Raw genomic sequence first — 18,649 nt, forward strand, 5'->3', positions numbered from 1 at the left:
ATTGTTCACAAACTCCTTCACGTCCCGAAACTGATGCTTTCACAAACTCCTTCACGTTCCCAAACTGATGCTTCCACAAACTCCTTCGCGTTCCAGACTGACACAACTCAGTCTTCGTATGCTCGTGACGCTCCCAAAAATATCGAACTCCGTAAACCCAAAGAACAACCCGTGGTCGTTCCAAGATAGAATATATGTACACGTCACTCAGTGTTCTGAGACTCAGCGAGTCCCAAACACTCTCGTGCAGTCCCACAACAGCACACATTCTAACCGGCTCCCGTTGCCAGCTAGAACAACACCTCCGCATCGTCGACATCAGCATTGGCTTCGACCAATCTGACGTTCCGACGCAACTCCGGCAGACCTCTCTTCTTCCGATCTGCGTCCTCAAAGGCACGTATCATCGTTCCAAACTCCGGTGCCAACGCCGCTCGAGACAACCAGAACGTCTCATACGTGGCGGTGAGTACGAGATACTGCAACTCACGCTTTTCGACTCTCTTCGCGATCACGTCCACTATCGGCGACGACACTCCCGAGAACGCTGTTTCTTCTTCGCCAATTGAGAGACGTTCCACAAAGCTCGTCGACGGCAGGTCCTCGACGTCCAATGGACCCGTACCGTCCTCATCCTCTTCTTCGACTCTGTCAGGCTTCTCGTCTGCGTAGGGTCGACTCCAGCGTCCTTGAAAGCGCTTCAGACGGTTGACGTTTACCGTGACGACCTTGTTCGGGTGCGTCGGAATCGCGATCCTGTAGGCGTTCTCCCCGACTTGGCCAACAACACGGTAGGGACCGTGCCAGGAGAACGCCAGCTTCTTCGTCCTGCGTTCCCCCACTCGGGCTCTAAAGTACTGGTACACCCAGACAGCGTCTCCCTCTGCATAAGTCACCTTCACTTGGTTGTCCAACCTCTGCTCGTGTCGATCCTGAGCCTTGAGTAGTTGTCGTTCCACAAGACGACGCGAGTCACGCAACGAGCGATACAATTTCCGGCGGTACGTCGCAACTTCGTTACTCTTCCAGTCCCTTCCTGTGTTCAGGAACGCTAAGTCGATAGGTAGTACCGGGTCACGTCCATACAGACTAAAGAACGGCGTGTCACCGAGGCCTTCGTGATATGCCGTTCGGTACGCAAATAGGACCCTTGGTAGGTACACGTCCCAATCCGTCTGCGTCTCGCTCACAAACATACGTAGCATGCCCATCAACGTTCCGTTGAAACGTTCCACCAGACCTTGTGTCTGCGGGTGGTACGCCGCTCCGAACAACTTCTTAATCCCCAACGTCTGATACAGTGACTTGGCCAGATTAGACGTGAAGTTGGAACCACGATCGCTTAGTAGACGTTCCGGTACTCCATGACGGCAGATAACACCCTCTATCATAGCGTTCACAAACGAGATCGTGTCCAACGAAGCGACCGCAAATGCCTCGACCCATCTTGTGAAGTAGTCCACAAACACCAGGATGTACTTGTTGCCACGAGGAGTGACGACCAATGGTCCAATTGCGTCGACTACTAGTAGCGAGAACGGGCCAGACAAGTCCTGAACTGACATCCGTTGCATCAGTCCCGTTCTCCACGGTCTATGTCCCTTTCCTCCACTGCAGATAGAACATTCACGCACGTACTCTATCACGTCCTTCCTCCACCCATGCCAATACGCGTGGCGTCTCACCTTGTCCGTCGTCTTCGTTCTCCCTAAGTGAGCAGAGAAGATGTCGGCGTGACAATTGTGCAGGACCGTCTCAATGAACGGTAACGGGACAGTTGGAACGCACACAGTTCTGGCTGGACCGGCACGTGCTCCTAGATGTACGAGACGTGCCAGAACTCCGTTTCGAATCAAGTAGTGCGGAGACATCTTCAGCACACTCACTCTTAGTTGTGGATCAAGAGCCAAGGCTCCATCTTTCAGGAACGCCTTCAGCGCTCGCATCCAGGGCACACGTTCTTGTTCAGCCACGAACTTGTCATAGTCCAATCCAAACACGTCAATCGGTGATGAGTTCGCCTGTAGAGCTCTCCCTTGCGAGTCTTCTTCCTGGTCCGCTTGCGTGAGAGGCTCGACAACTACGGACGCATCCTCTGTCTGTTGGTTACTTCTTTCAGTCTCTCCGTTAGGATCCGTAGTCTCGGCAGGCTCCCCGACTGGGATTGGAACGTCGGTGACGTTCCGACCCAGCGTTCCGTTTAAGGCTTGCGTTCCCGATTGAGTCTGCACTTCGTCCGAAATCGGCACTTGCACTCCAGGAGTCTCTTCCTCACTGTCGTTGAGAAGGTCCGCCATTCGGATGGCGCTAACAATACCAGCATCCGGTCGGTGATACAGTCTCGACATCCGCGTGTCCCATCGACGTTCCAGGCTTGTGGTATATCTTAAACCGTAGCTGCGACAGCTCCATGGCCCATCGTGCCAACTTGGCGTTTGACGTTCGTGTTGTCTCGCCAAAGATCCACATGAGAGCTTGATGGTCAGTGTACAGATCAAATTCTGCGTGACTCAGATAACACCGGAACTTGCGTGTCGACCATACGACTCCCCAGCACTCAATTTCTGTCGTTCCACTTGTCTTGTTAACCCAGTTCCGTTGTGATCCAACCAGCATCTTACTCGCGTACGCGATCGCCCTGTCTCTCTTGTCGACCTCTTGCATCAGACAAGCTCCCACCGCTAAGTGTGACGAATCTACATAGAGCTAAAACCTCTTCTTGAAGTCTGGATACACCAGTATCGGTGGTTTCACTAACGCTCGTTGTAGTTGTCGGAACGCGCCCTCACAGTCGTCGTTCCACCTGAAATCGACGTCCTTCTGCTTCAAGCGTTCCAGCGGCGCAGAGATCGCAGCGAGTCCCGGTATGTAACGTCGAAAGTAGCTTGTCAGACCCAAGAATGCTCTAACCGTGTGCAAGTCATGCGGCCTCTCGATGGTCATCACCGCTTTTGCCTTCTCAGGGTTCGGTAGGATTCCAGTCGGAGTCACGATATGCCCTAGGAACGCCACTTGGTCACGTCCCCAATGGCACTTCTTCATTTTCAACTTGAACCCTGCCGCTCGGAAACGTTCCAGAACCTGTCGTACTCGAATCAAATGTGTCGGGAAGTCGTCACTGAAGACAACACAGTCGTCCAAGTAGACGAGGCACGTCCTCCACTTGAGATCAACGAGAACATTCTCCATCAGACGCTCGAATGCAGGCACGGCGTTACACAAGCCAAACGGCATAACCAACCACTCGTAGAGGCCGAATTTGCTCGTGAAAGCCGTCTTCTCCACGCTGTCGAGATCCATTGGAACGTTCCAACATCCCGAAGCGATGTCCATAGTGGAGAAAAGCTTCGCGTTCCCCAGAACGTCCAGGATGTCGTCGATCAAAGGCATTGGGTAACTGTCCTTCACGGTCACAGCGTTTAGTTTCCGATAATCGATGCAGAATCTTACGCCACCATCAGGCTTCCGTATCATCAGCACAGGACAGGCCCACGGGCTAGTCGACGGTCTGATAAGTCCGAGATCTAGGTACTCTTGAATCTCTGCTTCCATGACATCTCCTTCAGCCTTCGACACTCTGTACGGAGGCTGTTTAATAGGCGCGTGATCTCCGGTGTCGATGCTGAAACGTAGCAGGTCCGTCCTTCCAGGCTTCTTTGAAGTTTCGACGAATAAGTCTCTCAGGCCCTTCAACATCTTCGCGAAGAGACCCCTCTGTTCTGCTCCGAGTGACGAGTCTTCGAAGTCCACTTCGAAGTCGTCTTCCTCGCTGTCGTCCATGGCGGCACTCATCTCAGCCTCGATCGTTCCAGCTTCAGCCGGCACGTTCCCCTTCACCGTACTCAGCACTGCGCTTACGTTCCTCGTCGTTTCATCTGACTTAGAGACTCTAGTTGCGAACGCCGACTTGGGAACGATGGTTACAGCAGCGACGTACGCGCCAGACTTGATCTCTACCTCTTCCGCGGAAGCATTACACACTTCGACCAACACCGTTCCATCCGTCACGGTACACAACGTCCTTGCGACTCTCAAAGCCTCGTCCGTTCCGGGAACGCCCTCGACCAACACAACTGAGTGGTCCTTCATCGTTCCGCGAACGCTCGATCTCACTAAGGCCTGACGTCCGGGTTCTAAACGCACCGTCGACGATATCGTAGCCGCGTAGGTTTCTTTTACCCTTGTCGCACCCAACGGGACCACGTCCCCCGTCTCCTTCAGTGTCATCGACTGCTCCTCGAGGTCGATCACCGCGCGGAACGCCCTTAGCGAGTCCGTTCCGAGAATTGCGTCCACAAACAAGTGATCGGTTACGACGAAAGGAAGCGTCTTCTCCAGCGTTCCAAGCGTGACGGGCAAGTCGATAACCCCACTAACGCGAATCTTGTGCCCCGAGACACTATCCAAGCCCCCAGTATAAGGTCGTAGAGGTTCGGAGGCTCGTCCGAGACGCTTCAGCACGCGTTTATCGACGAGACTGGCGACCGCACCTGTATCGGCTAGCATTTCGGACGGGCAGCAATCGATAAAGCCGTCCGACAGCGCTTGCACGCCACCGACGCTGCAGATGACACGCTTGCCATCCGACACGACACTTTCACCGTCGTCGAAGACGTCATCGCCGCTCACTTCGCGCAGCCCAGGGCTTCTCCGCGGCTTGGGAGCTCTTCTCACGTTTAAGGAATAAACCTCGGGCTCCTCTTCTCCTATTTTGGGATCTCCGTCCTTGATAGTCGCACCGAAAGTCACCCTCTTCCTGGAACTTGTCGCAACGGTCGCAGCCACTATTTTTGACGTCTCGTCCCGTCTGTCGCATAGCTTGTCGCGAATAACGGAAGCTTTTGTCTCGAAATAGTCACGTGCCCAGGCCAACGCTCGATTTTGGAACGTCTCAGCCAGCGTTCCACCCACTTCGACGAGGTATCCTCGGAACGAGTCCTCGTCCAATTGAGTTCCGTCCTCTTTGTCGCGCAAAGGTGGGATGTCGTCTTCAGCATCACCGTTCTCCCCGCTCTCAGGAACGTCAGATTGACGGTCCTTCGAAGAGTTCTGCTCTTGTTTGAGGAGTTCGTACACTCGGTTACGAATCATGGAACGCCATCGAAATGGTAACGTTCCCTTCTCCTCCGCAGGGAGTTCCGAGATCGGCACGACGTCCTCTTCGAGTCCGACACAAACGTTCTGCACGAACTCGTTCTCCAGCGCGTCCTCCGACATCTCCGTACAACCCTTACGCTCGTCCTCGTCCGTCGTAACGGAACCAACAACCGTCGTCGACTTCTCTCCTGTTCCTTCGACATCCTTGAAGTCCCGATTGGCACGTTTCGCTTCAGTCGACGTCTCTAGCGTGTGAGCGTACCAGTCCAGCCAATACTCTGGCGTTCCGAGATCTCCAGATGAGACCTCCCGGGTACGTTCCAACACGTCTTCAGGTATCCCAAGCTCGGCACTCATTTCCGCGAGTGTCGGCTTCCCTTGTTCATCCGCGTTCCGCTTGGCACGTAGCAGCACCTCTTCTTCGTTCATCGGGAACAATCGTTCTTCCAGTTCCTTCTCGTACTCCTCGGGTTCATTCTTCACTACCTGGCTGCTACCGTGCTCGAGCATATCCAGCTCCTCGTCGGTAAACAGGCGTTCGTAGTGCTGCGTCGAATCCTTCCCCTTAGTACGTTCCTCGTCCTCCTCGGCCTTCCGAGCTTCTGTCCTTTCTTGACCTGTACTCACTTGTCCAATGACTGCCGAGAACTGACTTGACCTGGCGCCAGATGCGTCCTCTGTGATCGTTTCGAGTGCTCCTTCGTACTGCTTTGAGCGGGTGGACAGCGTCTCCACCCCCTCACTCTCTTGGCACTTCTCTTCGGCGTCCAACGTAGTCTCGGGGCGTTCCGTTGCTCCCTTACTGACGTCTTCCATCGACTTGGAACGTTCCGTTGTTCCGTTTTCCCAGTTTAGCTTCGCCGAGGAACGTTCCGTTGTTTCCTCAGATACCACTCTCTCTCGTACGGGCTTCTCGATAGAGCCCTTTATCTCTAGACACTCGTTCTTGGCGTCTGACGCAGTCTCGGGGCGTTCCGTTGCTCCCTTACTGACGTCCTGTACCAACTCAGAACGTGCCCTCTTTTCGTTTTCCCAGTTCAGCGTCGCAGAGGAACGTTCCGTTGATACCTCAGCGACCACTCCGTCTCGTGCGGGCCTCTCCGTAGAGCCCTCGATCTTCTCGTCTCGTTCTAGCCCAGTCCGTTCCGTCGGACTGCTCTCTCCGCTCGTTCCACTCATAGTTTCCACAATTTCCGTCGTTACGCTCGTGACAGGAACGTCACGTGCGCCTTCATCGCTCATCACACGTCTCCCGAGAGCCCTCTGATGTCCATCCGCCAAGTCCTGTCGCGGTGAACCCTCTACGTGCTGTGCCACTGAACCTCTGGTGAAGGTGATCACATCGTCCAGGTATACCAAGCAACAGATCCACGTGAGTCCTCGTAGTACACAGTTAATCAGTCGTTGGAAGGTGCTGGGCGCGTTACAGAGTCCTAAATGAATTGGAAGAGCCCCCTCCTGGTTGTGAACGCCGTCTTCGGTTTGTCCTTCTCAGCTACCCCCAACTACCAATATCCTGCGTGTAAGTCTAAGCTGGAGAACATCTGAGCTCCGTGCAGGGCTTCCAAAGTCTCGTCCACTCTCGGTAGCGGGTACACGTCCTTGATGGTCACTGCGTTCAAGGCCCTGTAGTCGATGCAGAACCTGACGCTGCCATATTTCTATTTGGCAATCACCACTGGGAATCCCCAGGCGCCTTCACCATACTCGATCACACCTTGATTCAGCATCTCATCCACCTCCTTGTCGATCAACTCGTTCTCGGCCACCGCATGTCAGCGCCTCCGCATCATGATCGGGGCAGCATCTCCCGTGTTAATGTGATGCTCCACGCCTATTGTCGCCAATGGTGGGCATCCCTGCTTCTTCTCCACTATCTCCGAGTACTGCCTCAACAGAGCAACTACCAAATCCTTGTCCTTCGGCTCCATCTCGCCAATGTCCAACTTGTCTTCATCCTTGAGGGGCTCAGCATCTTCCTTCCGCAGTGTCTTCACCCACTTGGCTACGCGCTCCCGCTCTAGTTCCCCGTTCAGTTCCAATAGCTGCATATTCTCCGTCACGGGTATCCACGTGCCCAGAACTTCTCTCGCTGGCAGCTTTTCACGCCGACCTTCCACATTCATCACTGAGATTCGTACCATCCCATTCTTCACAGTGTCAACGGTGGGTGCGAGCAACATATGTCTTCTATGGGTCGGCTTCGGTATGAAGATCCCTTCAGTGCCATCATCCGCATCCACTCGCATGTGAACCACATTGATGGTGCTATTGGCTAGTCTCCGGGTTTTCGCCAGACGCACCATCACCTTCCTAGGCTGCAAGCTCGTAACTCCATGGCACGTAAACGGCCAAATCACCTTCTCTCCAGTGTTGCTAATGTATTTCAGCTCTCGCTTGCCGAAGTCCATCTTGATCTGATGCTGCACCATCCAATCTTCACCGACGAGGAGTTCATCTCCCTGTCCCTCCACGTCGACTTTTATTATTTGCTGAAGCGGTGTAGTGCCCACAAATCGCCAAACTATCAGGACTCGGCTGATGCCTCCGCCAAATCCTTCCACGATGTCTACTGGTGCGTTCCGCATGATGCATCTGCCATACTTCTTCAGTTCTTCGCCGGCTACACTGTACTGGGCGCAGCTATTCAGCCGAACCTCTTGCGTGTGTTTCCGTGTCAGTGCCAGTAATGCTGTAGGCAAACAGTTCAATCCATCACTTCCCACTGCTCGTAATGGTGCGACTCTCACTAGGTTGCCATTGCCGTCATCTCTTAGTTCCACATCGCCGTAGCACCCATGTTGCTTGTACTCGTACGTACGCCGAGGCTTCTACCGCACTACCGAGTAATTCCTTCCGCTGCTGAAGCCGTCGAAGCCGTCTCGTGAACCGGAAACGCTTGGCTTTCTTTACCGCTTTCCGTCTGGCAGCTCGCATCTCTGCTAATGACCCTTGTTCAATCAGCTCATCAGGTGCCTCTTCTTCAAACCTCGCAACTACCGTTAGCCATCCGCTCGTCGAGAACTCGCTAGTACTCGTCAGTGGAGTATCTCCATCTGTCTTGCCATCCGAGGTGTTCTTGTCCACGACCGCGTCCTTACCGGCCTGCTTCCTCTTTGCTGCTTCCACCCGTTTTACTTCCTCTGTGGCGATCTGCGCTTCTCTTCGATGTTGTTTCGGGTGCTCCAGGTCAACGGGTATCCGTAGATCTTCAATCAGCTGTCGCACTCGCGTCCTTAGCATCTTCGCACGTGCTTCACGCTTCATGGCTAGCTCTGCGACCAGAATGTCTTTGCCTGCCGCAGCCTCATGTTCAGCTCGTCTTTTCCTCCGTCTAGCCGACGCCGTCCGTCCAGCACTTATCGGCACCGTCTGGCGCTCAGCTGACACTGGGCCTGCCGTCACCTGTTCTCGGGGACCCGCAGCCACCGCATCTGCTGGTTTGTCCGCTTCTTCCACCGCTTCAATTGCTCACTCGTTACCGCTGGGGTCTCTCCTCCTTTCTCGGCTGCATCAGCCCCTCCCGCTCTCCTCGGTCGATTGATCTCCACCAGATCATCACTTCCACTCGCGCCGACCGCCTCACTCTTCCCCTGCACTGAACTACCCAAGGTGTCACACGCTGTCACAGTCAGGCCTTCCGGGCTTCCGCTCTTCGACTGAACCAACTATCTCGCAGCCGTCATCTTGGTGCTCCGTCCACCGTCGCTTGCGCTTGGTGTTCCTCCTCTTGACTCGTGTACGGCCGCTTCTCATTCCTCCTTGTTCAGCGTCGGTGTGTCCTTTGGTCGCGAACAGCAGAGCTCCCATCTCTACTGTCGCTGGCCATTTCCCGGAACTACTGCTGACGTCGTTGCTGGAGCTGCTGGTGTCGTGGCTGCAGGGACTTCTCCTCTCCCGCTACTGCTAGTCGTCGCTTGCACGGGCTGCTGGTGAAGCTGCTGTACGGGTTGTTGTCCGTTCAAGTCCTTCAGCCGTGTTCTGCACTCTCGCCACCAGTGTCCAGGCTTGCCACAGTAACTACATCTCGTACTCGCTTTTCGCTGTTGGATCTCTGGCGTGTCCATCGGTCCATAATATCCACTTCCCCGAGTACCTCCGCGTCCGCCTCGTTCCTGCCAGTTTGGGTTGGCTGGTCGTTTCGAGTGGAGCTGGTAATCATCCTCTCTGGTGGCCTCGTGTGATTCGGCTTTCATCTCGAACACTCGTGCCTTTGGCTTCGTTGCTACTGGCTTCGTTTCTTCAGGACCACTGCGGGCTGTCAATATCAGTGCTTGCAAAGCTGCAATAGACAGTGGGTCTCTCCCTGCTGACTTCTCCCATCGATTAATAGCGCCGCCTTCAGCGTCGAACATGGGCTGTTCTTCGCTCGCTGCCAGTCCACCCAGGGCCCAGTTTCGCCCAGTCACTCTGGTCTATCACCGCCGTAGCCGAAGCCTTCCGTTTGGCTGCCGGAGCTTCATCCGCGTTGCTCGCCATGGCTTCGTCGTCATGGTACCGCTTTTGAGCCACCCGCCAGTCAGTCACTTTCACTCCTTCGCCATATACTCCGCTCGCATCCTCTGCCAGCTGCACAGCCTCGTCCAACGTCTGAGGATGGTGGTCTCTTATCTGCATTCCTACCATCTCGTTGTTAATGCCGTTCATGAACGCCTCCACGTACGACTCCTCAGGAACTCTCTTGCCGAAGCCAATCTGTCTCAGTCGACCAGCGAAATCACCAAGTCGTTCCCCTGGCTGCTGCACTCTCGCTACCAGTTTCTGCTGTGTCCTGAACAAGTTATCCCGGCTGCCGTACTTCTTGCGGAGCTTCTTAACCAAGTAGCTGAGCGCCTTGTCCTCCCCTCTCATAGTTTCCGTCAGCGTCGTCAGCCAGTCGCCTGCCTCCCCTTGCAAATGTGCACTGACACCCAAGTACAGGTTGTCTGCCGTCCAGGTATCTCCGCCTAGTCCTGCCTGCCGCTCAACTTCCTGCGGAATCTTCGCCAGCCATGCCTCAATTGATTCGCTCGGTTTCCCATGGAAATCTGTTAAGTTCAGCGTCTTCATCCTTGCTCGAGGTGCGGGGGTCGCAGGTGCTTGGGCTATCACTGACTGTGCAGGTGCTGCAAGTGGTGGTTGTATCAAGAACCGCTTCATCATCGCTCTCTGCTGTGGAGCTGTCAGCTGATCCCACCAGTTCATCGTCTCCAAGTCATCACCCCGTTGGTTAGGAGCTGCTGGTGCCGCCGCTCTAGCTGGTGGAGCACTGCCGCCTGGTTGATTGCCTCTTGCGGGTAGATTAGCCTGCGCTCTTCCTCCATCGTTTCTTCCCGCTCGGTTAACGTCTTGTGCTTGGTTGTCGCTGTCGCTGTCATCAGCAGGGTCTCTCAGGACGGGTCTCATTGCCGCTACTACAACTCCGCTGCTCACTGCAATCTCGTCATTCTCGTGGACACTGTCGTCATCATCTGCTAGTTGAATACGGGTTCTCGGACGTCTAGCACGCTTTGGCGTGGTTGCTTGTCTTCTCGTAGGCGCTCCTGCCATAGGGGTACTGTTTCTCGGTGATGATCTCGTGCTCACCATTGCTCAATATTTCTGTTTTCCTCTTCTTATCCGCCTTCTGTTATCCGCGCAGGGGTCTGTGCCCACTCACTCTCTGCTTCAGATCCGTTGTCTAATTCCGTAGCCCAATCCGTGGACTTCCGTAGATCGCTTTCCACTCACTCGCCGCTTCCAGCTACGTTCGTGCCTCTGGGCCAAGCCTCGTGAAGGTCTCGATGTTCTCGGGAGCCAACCGTGTTAGAAGGCCCCTGTATGACCACCAAGTAAGCGTTCTATTTTCTGTAAGCGTTCTCTTTTCTCTTTATCTCTTGTTGTTCGTTGCTGTTGTCTTCTCAAGCAACTCACTCCTCCGTATGACCACCAGCGTAACCACTACTCCGTCCTGCAATCACACAAACCCCTAGAGCCCTAAATATACACGACAAGAAATATGCACAGCTCCAGAGATAAATCTTGCCGACCGAATAGAGGCGTGGGGCGTCAGGATCTCCTAGGCCTGTACTCTTTCCGCAGCAACTACAGTCAATCACGAGCGGGCTGCAGATACCGCGAGTGTGTGATCTCTTCTCCAGAGAACTGTGCTCTGGTCCGTGACCGCTGCGGCTACCACGAGCGGGCTGCTGATACCGCGAGTGTGTGACCTTACGGGACTTCAGATACCCGCGTCTTCACACCCGACGCGTCCACTAGCTCAGTACACACGCAACAAGCAATACACTCGGTTTCAATCTCTTTATTCGCGTACATCGCCGGCACGGCGGAACCGCTCGACCACTAGGTGCTCGCGCACTTCGCAGCTAATCTCTTCCTAGTTCACCGGAGCACTTGCGCACTTCAGCGTGAATCTAGAACTGATTCACTCCCTCACGTGACCTCCAGGTTCACGTCGACTTCGTCGTGCCTCCCCTGAGTGTCGTCCATCTGCGCATTGGCATCTGCGTCGTACCACTGTCTTCTACTGTCTTTACTCGAAAGGGCGCGGGCAAGATCCTCACATCCGTGGGTCAGCCTCGGCAACCCGTCAATCTTCAACTCGTCTCCACTCTCCGCCGTCTCCTTCTTCTCATCGTTGTTCATGTAACTCTTACGTCTTCTTGCTCCACTCGGGAACCTGCATCTTCCAAGAGGATCTCCATCCTCTTACTGTGTACTAGAAATCACAAACATGTCTGCGGAGTTATGTACATTTCTTCACTATCAGACAGTGGTTAGTTAAATTAAAACAAAATTTTGCTGTTTCTCAAATTTTAGAGCTTCTTCGTGCACCGCGCGACTTTGTATTAACGCGTTCTTCAACGTCAAAAAGTTGATTGGTAAATAATTGCGGGTTTCGTTCCGAATCAAGTATTTTTAGTATTGAAAGTCAGTCGTGGAGGCTCTGACACCTAGCACAATTGAATTCTGAATGGTCTCTGGAACACTCTACTCCGGTCTCCGCAATTCGTCGTGAATTTGCACTTTAGTGACATCACAAATTCAGAATATTTGACAAATATGATCAAATCGTAGCGGATTATGGTAGTTCGTGCGCCTTTGTTTAAGTCATAGATGTATAGCCAAGTTGGCAGCTTGCCAGCATTGTATGCTCTAGAAGATCAGCTGGGCTTTAGTTAACTACCAGAGGAAAGGTAAAAACTACCCAAAACATGGCCCAAAACACATCAAATTGTCAATTGTTAGATGGTGAGCCCATCCGCTCAAAATTTTAGGCAAATTACCTTATTGACTAAATAATCCAGCACACTCGACCCACGACAAATATTCAACGAACTGCCCTCAACCCAGCGCAAATCCTGCGCAAAGGGGTCATTTACATATAATGCAGCTCAACTTGAGTATATACAACAGCTATGCAGCACAAGTCGAGTAGAACTGTTCAGAGTCACATAATTACGATAAATAGGCAATACCCTTGCCATGAATTCTGCAGTCCAGCGAGTCCAGCAGGGCAGTCAAATTGGAAACCACCCGCCAGGAATTACGTGAATTGGCTGCTACCATGAGCAGTCTATCTTAAAAATAATGCGGAAGCGGCTGGACTTGTCAGCCGCTTCTTGAAGTTCTCCTTGTGAGCAGCACAGCACTGGCAGACATTAAAATCCAAAATTTCATGTACTTTTTGTTTGCCACGCAGTAGAGTAGTTTGGAGGAATAACGTTAACCCTAAAAAATCTGAAAACTTGTTTGTGGTGCGTGTAATGATGAGATATCGCTCACGGAGTAGCAAGGCGGCGTTCCGTGAATGCAATGATGTGCGTGCTGCTTATTGAGCCGCTAAACTACACTCTTGAAGCCTGCACAACAGAAACGCTTCCCTTTGTATATTATCATTTTAAAATTACTACAATATTTAAGCTATTATCATATTGATCGGAAAGTGATGTATCCTTTATCTACTTTAAATATATATATTTGATAAACAGCCTAAGTATAATGCGCAGTGCACAGCAATAAAAAATTTAAGCCACCTCCAGTAGTTGCTTTAGGCCTGACCTAATTGTGGTAATAAACGTCGGTGACCAATGTACACAAAAGGATCTCACACTGGGGTAGGTTCTTCAGCAAGAACCAGTATAACAACGAGATACCAAAGATAAACGCTTTCAATTTTGATTACCAAACGAACGCGTTTTCTTCCACGAGACAAATGTTGTTTGTTCTGGACTAGACGCTTTCAAACTGCTTAACTTCCAGCTGGTTTGATGCGTCCGTTTTTCAGCTTCTTGTAAGCCTTGTTCAGTTCGTTGAACGCGGTCTGGTACGCTTGAAGCGTCCGGGTATCCAAACGGCTATAGTAGCTATGGTCAGTCGCCGCTTTTTGCAAACTGATCCCAAAGCTTTAAGCTAAAGCCTCCACTTTGTTGGAAGGGGCGCCTCTCTCCTCGAAGTCTGCATCCGCCGCATTCTCGGTCCTGAGACTCCTATGGGAAACCCCAAGTGCATCACTACATGCGAGGAGAGTAGCCGCGATAGCCACAAAGACGTAAGAAATACGCATGGGGGGGTATTCAGCTGGAAAGGTAGCGCGAGGGCAAATTTCGTAGTGAGGGAGGAGTAGAATGGCACCCAGCTCGTCTTTCATACCTGTAGCTTCTATACGCTGTACTAGAGATGCCTTTTTGTATCTCTGCTGTTGTCCAAACGGTTAGCAACAATAACAGAATATTTAATTTGCCGAAGCCCAGCTGATTTAAAAGGTACTGCTAAACGCTTTTGATGAGTACTATAACGGACTTTCTGCGAAAGATGTCTGACAGCAACAGCTTTTCCATCGCCGTTGTCATTACTGTTGTTGTGAGTGTCCTCGAGCGGTAAGACCAACGCTCTAACCGACTAATAGTTACTTTATCAAAAGTTGGCGATTTGGCGAAGAGAGTTTAACAGTACCTTTTAAATCAGCTCGGCTTCGGCAAATTAAATATTCTGTTGTTGCTGCTAACCGTTGAGACAACAGCAGAGATACAAAAAAGGCATCTCTAGTACAGCGTTCCCGGGCTGACTGAAAAGTTTTCCAGGCAATGTGAAAATGATGGTTTAATCGGAAAACGTAAAATGAGGTTTAAAGAAAAGAAAAGTGCATTTTTCCCAACAGCTGAACATTTGCCCATCACGCCAGGCATAGTGAAAATCTTAATTTTTCAGCTCCATGTCGTCGCCGCGTTTAGCTGTTCAGCCAAGTTTAGCCGCATGCCGCTCGAGCCTCCACACGAGGCGCCGCGGCATCGCCATATCAACCGCCTCCTTCATGATAGCTAGTCGTTGCGCTGTGTAGGTACTGTATTCATCTCGCACAAGCATCGCATCCTTCTTTGACGCCATGAAGAGGCGCATCTTGGACTTGATGACGTTCCAGCACCCCTCAATGGGGTTTCGCATTAGGCTGTAAGGACCGAGCCGCAGAAGCTCAAGGTTGTGGCCGTCTAGGATGCCATCGGATACAAGCAACTGGAGGGCTAAATCTTCGACGCTGCTGTGTGCTGGCGAGCTGTCCGTCACAATGACGATCTTGTTGTCGGCAGGAAGCTCTCGATACTCCTCCGCTCGCAGCGCTGCTACGAAGGGGTCAGCAATGAAGCGGGTGTTCTCTTTCTTGGCTATGAAGTCTTCGTGCGTTCGCAATAGCACCAGCCCCGTAAGCGCTGAAACCCCACCTTAAACGTTAAATTTTTGTTTTCCTGCGACGGTGGAAGCTGCGCGACGGCCCTGTCGCCGATACGGGACCAGTCCCGTGACCGTGACAAATAGAGATTGGAATTGGTTTCGTCATGATAGATGATCATGTTTCCCTTGGCAACATGGTCGTCGAGCTTCTCTACGAACGCTTTGCGCTTGATCTTGTTATCGGAGCTGTTTATGGTGGACGTCTCAATGCGTATCTTCTTAGTGCTATAAAGCATGCCTTGGAGAGCACGATAAACGGATGACTTGCGTACAACAGCACCTAAGTCGTTACGCAGTCTGTCACACAAGTTAGTCAAAGTGGCCCTGCAATCCTCATCAATATACTCCTCAATCTTTGCCATCACTTCAACCGTCATTTTCACACAAGCCTGACGGACGCCACCTCGCGGCTTGGTCGTCGCAGCGTTGTTTAGGATAGCACGACGAGCAGTATTGTAGGGTATGTCGTTGTGGATTGCAGCAAGTTTCCAATCACCACCTTCGCGGAAGTCACGAAAAAGGACGCGCTGCTTGGCTTGCTCTCGAGCGTGGTCGTGCAGAGAGTTTGCGTTGACGGTGGGAGAAGGCGTTGTTAAAATCGAATTGAGGATGAGAATATTCAACCTTGCGTCAGTGCCAACAACGTATCTGTGAGCCACTCGCTGTCTTTATGTGAGCAGTACATGAACTTGTGCTATGGGTTCGTTTTGGCACCTAAATTTGGCACCTCTCACATTGGTTGGGACAAGAGATGATCAGGATGGGAAGCGTACTATTTTTGTCTAAGACGGTGACCTTTTTTTGCCTCTCATCTCCTTTTTCACATGCCTGGAAAACCTTTTAGTCAGCCCAGGAAATGGTGTAGAAGCTTCAGGTATGAAAGACGAGCTGGGTGCAATTCTACTCCTCCCTCACTACAAAATTTGCCCTCGCGCTACTTTTCCAGCTGAATTCCTCCCCATGCGTATTTCTTACGTCTTTGTGGCTATCGCGGCTACTCTCCTCGCATAAAGTGATGCACTTAGGGCGCCTCAGGACCGAGAATGCGGCAGATGCAGACTTCGAGGAGAGAGGCGCCCCTTCCAGCAAAGTGGAGGCTTTAGCAAAAAGCGGCGAATGACCTAAGCTAGTTTAATCGTTTGGATCACGGGAAGCTTCAAGCGTACCAGACCGCGCTCTACGAGCTGAACAAGGCTTACAAGAAGCTGAAATACGGACGCATCAAACCAGTTGGAAGCTAAGCAGTTTGAAAGCGTCTAGTCCAGAACAAGCAACATTTGTCTAGTGAAAGAAAACGTGTTCGGTTGGTAATCAAAATTGAAAGCGTTTATCTTTGGTATCTCGTTGTTATACTGGTTCTTGCTGAAGAACCTACCCCAGTGTGAGATCCTTTTGTGTACATTGGTCACCGACGTTTATTACCACAATTAGGTCAGGCCTAAAGCAGCTACTGGAGATGGCTTTTTTTTATTGCTGTGCACCATGTTTTGTCAAAGTATGCCCAAAACGTTTTCCTCTTTTCCCGAGAATACGGGGGACTTTTTCGATTGCAACGATTTTTAATCTTGCGTTTTACCCACGCAACCCCCTGCACCGAAATCTTGTCAGGGTCAATTTACGGTGAACATGTCAAATACTGCAAAAGACATCGCAATTGCAGCTTCATCTTTCAGCATACTTTACTCCTTAAGTTTACTGCTACACGGCCGCTTGAAATGGAACAAGCAGCCAACAATGAGTGCTGACGAAACTGATCGCGTATTAAAAAACAATGTTGCATGAAAGTCATAAACCACATTTTTTTCAACGAAAACTTGAGACATTTTATTGTACAGTTTTTCCGTTTTATTCGTCGCCAGCGTAGCAGATACATGTATTGTACTTTGTAGATATCTTGGCAAAACAGTTCATTATTTCTCGATTTTATAACTCTGGCTACGAGGCAAATCTCGATTTTACCACAATAAGGTGCCCGAAAACTTGATAAAAGGTTCGATATACTGGCAAAATAAGGGGCAATGCAGAGTCGATAGTGCATTATAGAGAAGCTGTTGCTCTTAGCCCTAAGCTAACACCACTCGCAGAATTGACCAACCAGCCACCACTTGCGACACCCTATTCAAACAAGCCGCATGACTTACGCAGCAAACTATCGATGGCGTGCGATTTCTCTTATGCATGTATACGGCCTCGATGTTCAGTTTATCAGTGATATATTTGGGCCGAAACCAAGGTCTATTTTTCGATGGAACAATTTGTTTTTTGTCAATGATGTTGTTGAAGACGACAAGCCGCCTTGTCAAGACACCACGATGGCCTGTGGACGTCCAAGGATGGGCGTCACGCTTATCGGCGTTATGGATGGTCTGCCCGGAATACAAAGCGTGGTAAAAATCCCGTTTTCAAGAGGAAAGCACCGCTCAGTTTATGCCGCTGTAAATCACAAAGGTTTTGTTTCAGAAGAAACTACGGACGTAAAATGTATTCGAAGTTCCTTTCATCGTGCTTTTGTGAAGCAAGTCATTCCAGTATTGAACCCATGCCCATATCCTAACTCTATCGTTCAGTAGCGCTAGAGTACCACAGTTGGCTACAATAGCTACTATCACCGAAATCTGCAAGAAATCCACCACATGGGGCAGGGACTTTTAATGATACGCACCCTCCTGCAGAAGTGGTGCATAAACTTCTTGCACCACGGACAGGTGTGCTCCATGCTACACTCGTGCTTGCAGTATACACACTTTGTGTGGTCACTTGCTGCAGCCAGGTCTCCAGAGAATCTATTATCCGACATCGCGAGCTGATCTAACGTATCCGCGAATCTATCCGGTAGGACGTTGCCAGATATTGTCTGCGAACTTGTAGTCAGTTCACTAACATCGATATTGGCTGTACCGTCGCACGCGTGAGCACCACTCTTTAAAGTTCTGAAAAGTGAAGTGACATCTTGCCGTCTCTCATTTCGATCACCAACAGTTCCGGCACGTCGGTCGCCACACACCGTCAGGTTACACCCATCCGTATCGATGTGTCCACAAGTCGTATTGCTGTAGTGCTCCAGTAGTGACCGATTTTCAAAACAATAATTTACACCCTCCGTTCCGATCGACATGGACAGCCATGTGTACTAATTACCAATAATTACCGTTTTGAAGAGCGGCAACCCTGATACAATTGTTGTCGAGCTGAGGTACGGTCCGTGGCGAAACCACCCATGCTATATTGTGCATGCGCACTATAGGGATACCCACTGTTTTCAACACGAATAGTAATTTGGCACAACAGACCACCGGTCAAATTTTCGAGTGTAAGATCATTACACGCGCTATCGTAGAGACGGCTACAGTACGACGAATTAACAGCTGTTTAAGAGACCAGAGCTTAGCGTAGCGGCTGCAGGCGCTGCGTGTAATGTCGTAGCTGCAGGTATGCTGAGCTACGACGCCAAGCAGCATGCGTGTTCGAGCAGCGCATGGACATCAGTTGGGAAGACCAGCGGCCGGCATAGCATCGATATCTAGCGAACGATCAGCGTGTGCGATCGTAGAACCAAGTACTACGACCGAGTACGAGGAATAGTGCCATTGTGGCGAAAATTAGTGAGAAAGGTGGTGCAGGAATTCAACCGAGCTTGAGCTTTTGCGCACTCACGAATTCTAGTGGAGACTTCCGTCGGTGGGTGTGCGCGTCCAGCGCAGGCACAGGCAAACATACATTCTCGCGATACCTCCATCGATGATGTCAGGCAGCGCAGCGGGCAGTTTGACGGCGGTTTGACGACAGCGTCTAGCTCAGCGTGGGAATCGGGTAGCGTGCTTGCCAGGGGCGACGTTAGCATGAC

The 18,649-nt window shown here is 51.5% G+C and overlaps 2 protein-coding genes across 2 annotated transcripts; both read right to left on the reverse strand.

Moving 5' to 3' along the window:
* Nucleotides 1-11,508: 11,508 nt before the first annotated feature.
* Nucleotides 11,509-11,721, reverse strand: PITG_05824 (uncharacterized protein; the record flags this gene model as incomplete). The annotated part of the gene is made up of 1 exon (XM_002998019.1): nucleotides 11,509-11,721. The coding sequence occupies one exon, from the start codon at nucleotides 11,719-11,721 to the stop codon at nucleotides 11,509-11,511; it is 213 nt and encodes a 70-aa protein (XP_002998065.1).
* Nucleotides 11,722-13,483: 1,762 nt separating this feature from the next.
* Nucleotides 13,484-13,642, reverse strand: PITG_22768 (uncharacterized protein; the record flags this gene model as incomplete). The annotated part of the gene is made up of 1 exon (XM_002998020.1): nucleotides 13,484-13,642. One exon carries the CDS (start codon nucleotides 13,640-13,642, stop codon nucleotides 13,484-13,486), a length of 159 nt encoding a protein of 52 aa, XP_002998066.1.
* Between the last annotated feature and the right edge of the window lie 5,007 nt (nucleotides 13,643-18,649).

The sequence above is a fragment of the Phytophthora infestans genome, genomic scaffold (assembly GCF_000142945.1).
Source record: "Phytophthora infestans T30-4 supercont1.9 genomic scaffold, whole genome shotgun sequence".
NCBI classification, from domain to species: domain Eukaryota; phylum Oomycota; class Peronosporomycetes; order Peronosporales; family Peronosporaceae; genus Phytophthora; species Phytophthora infestans.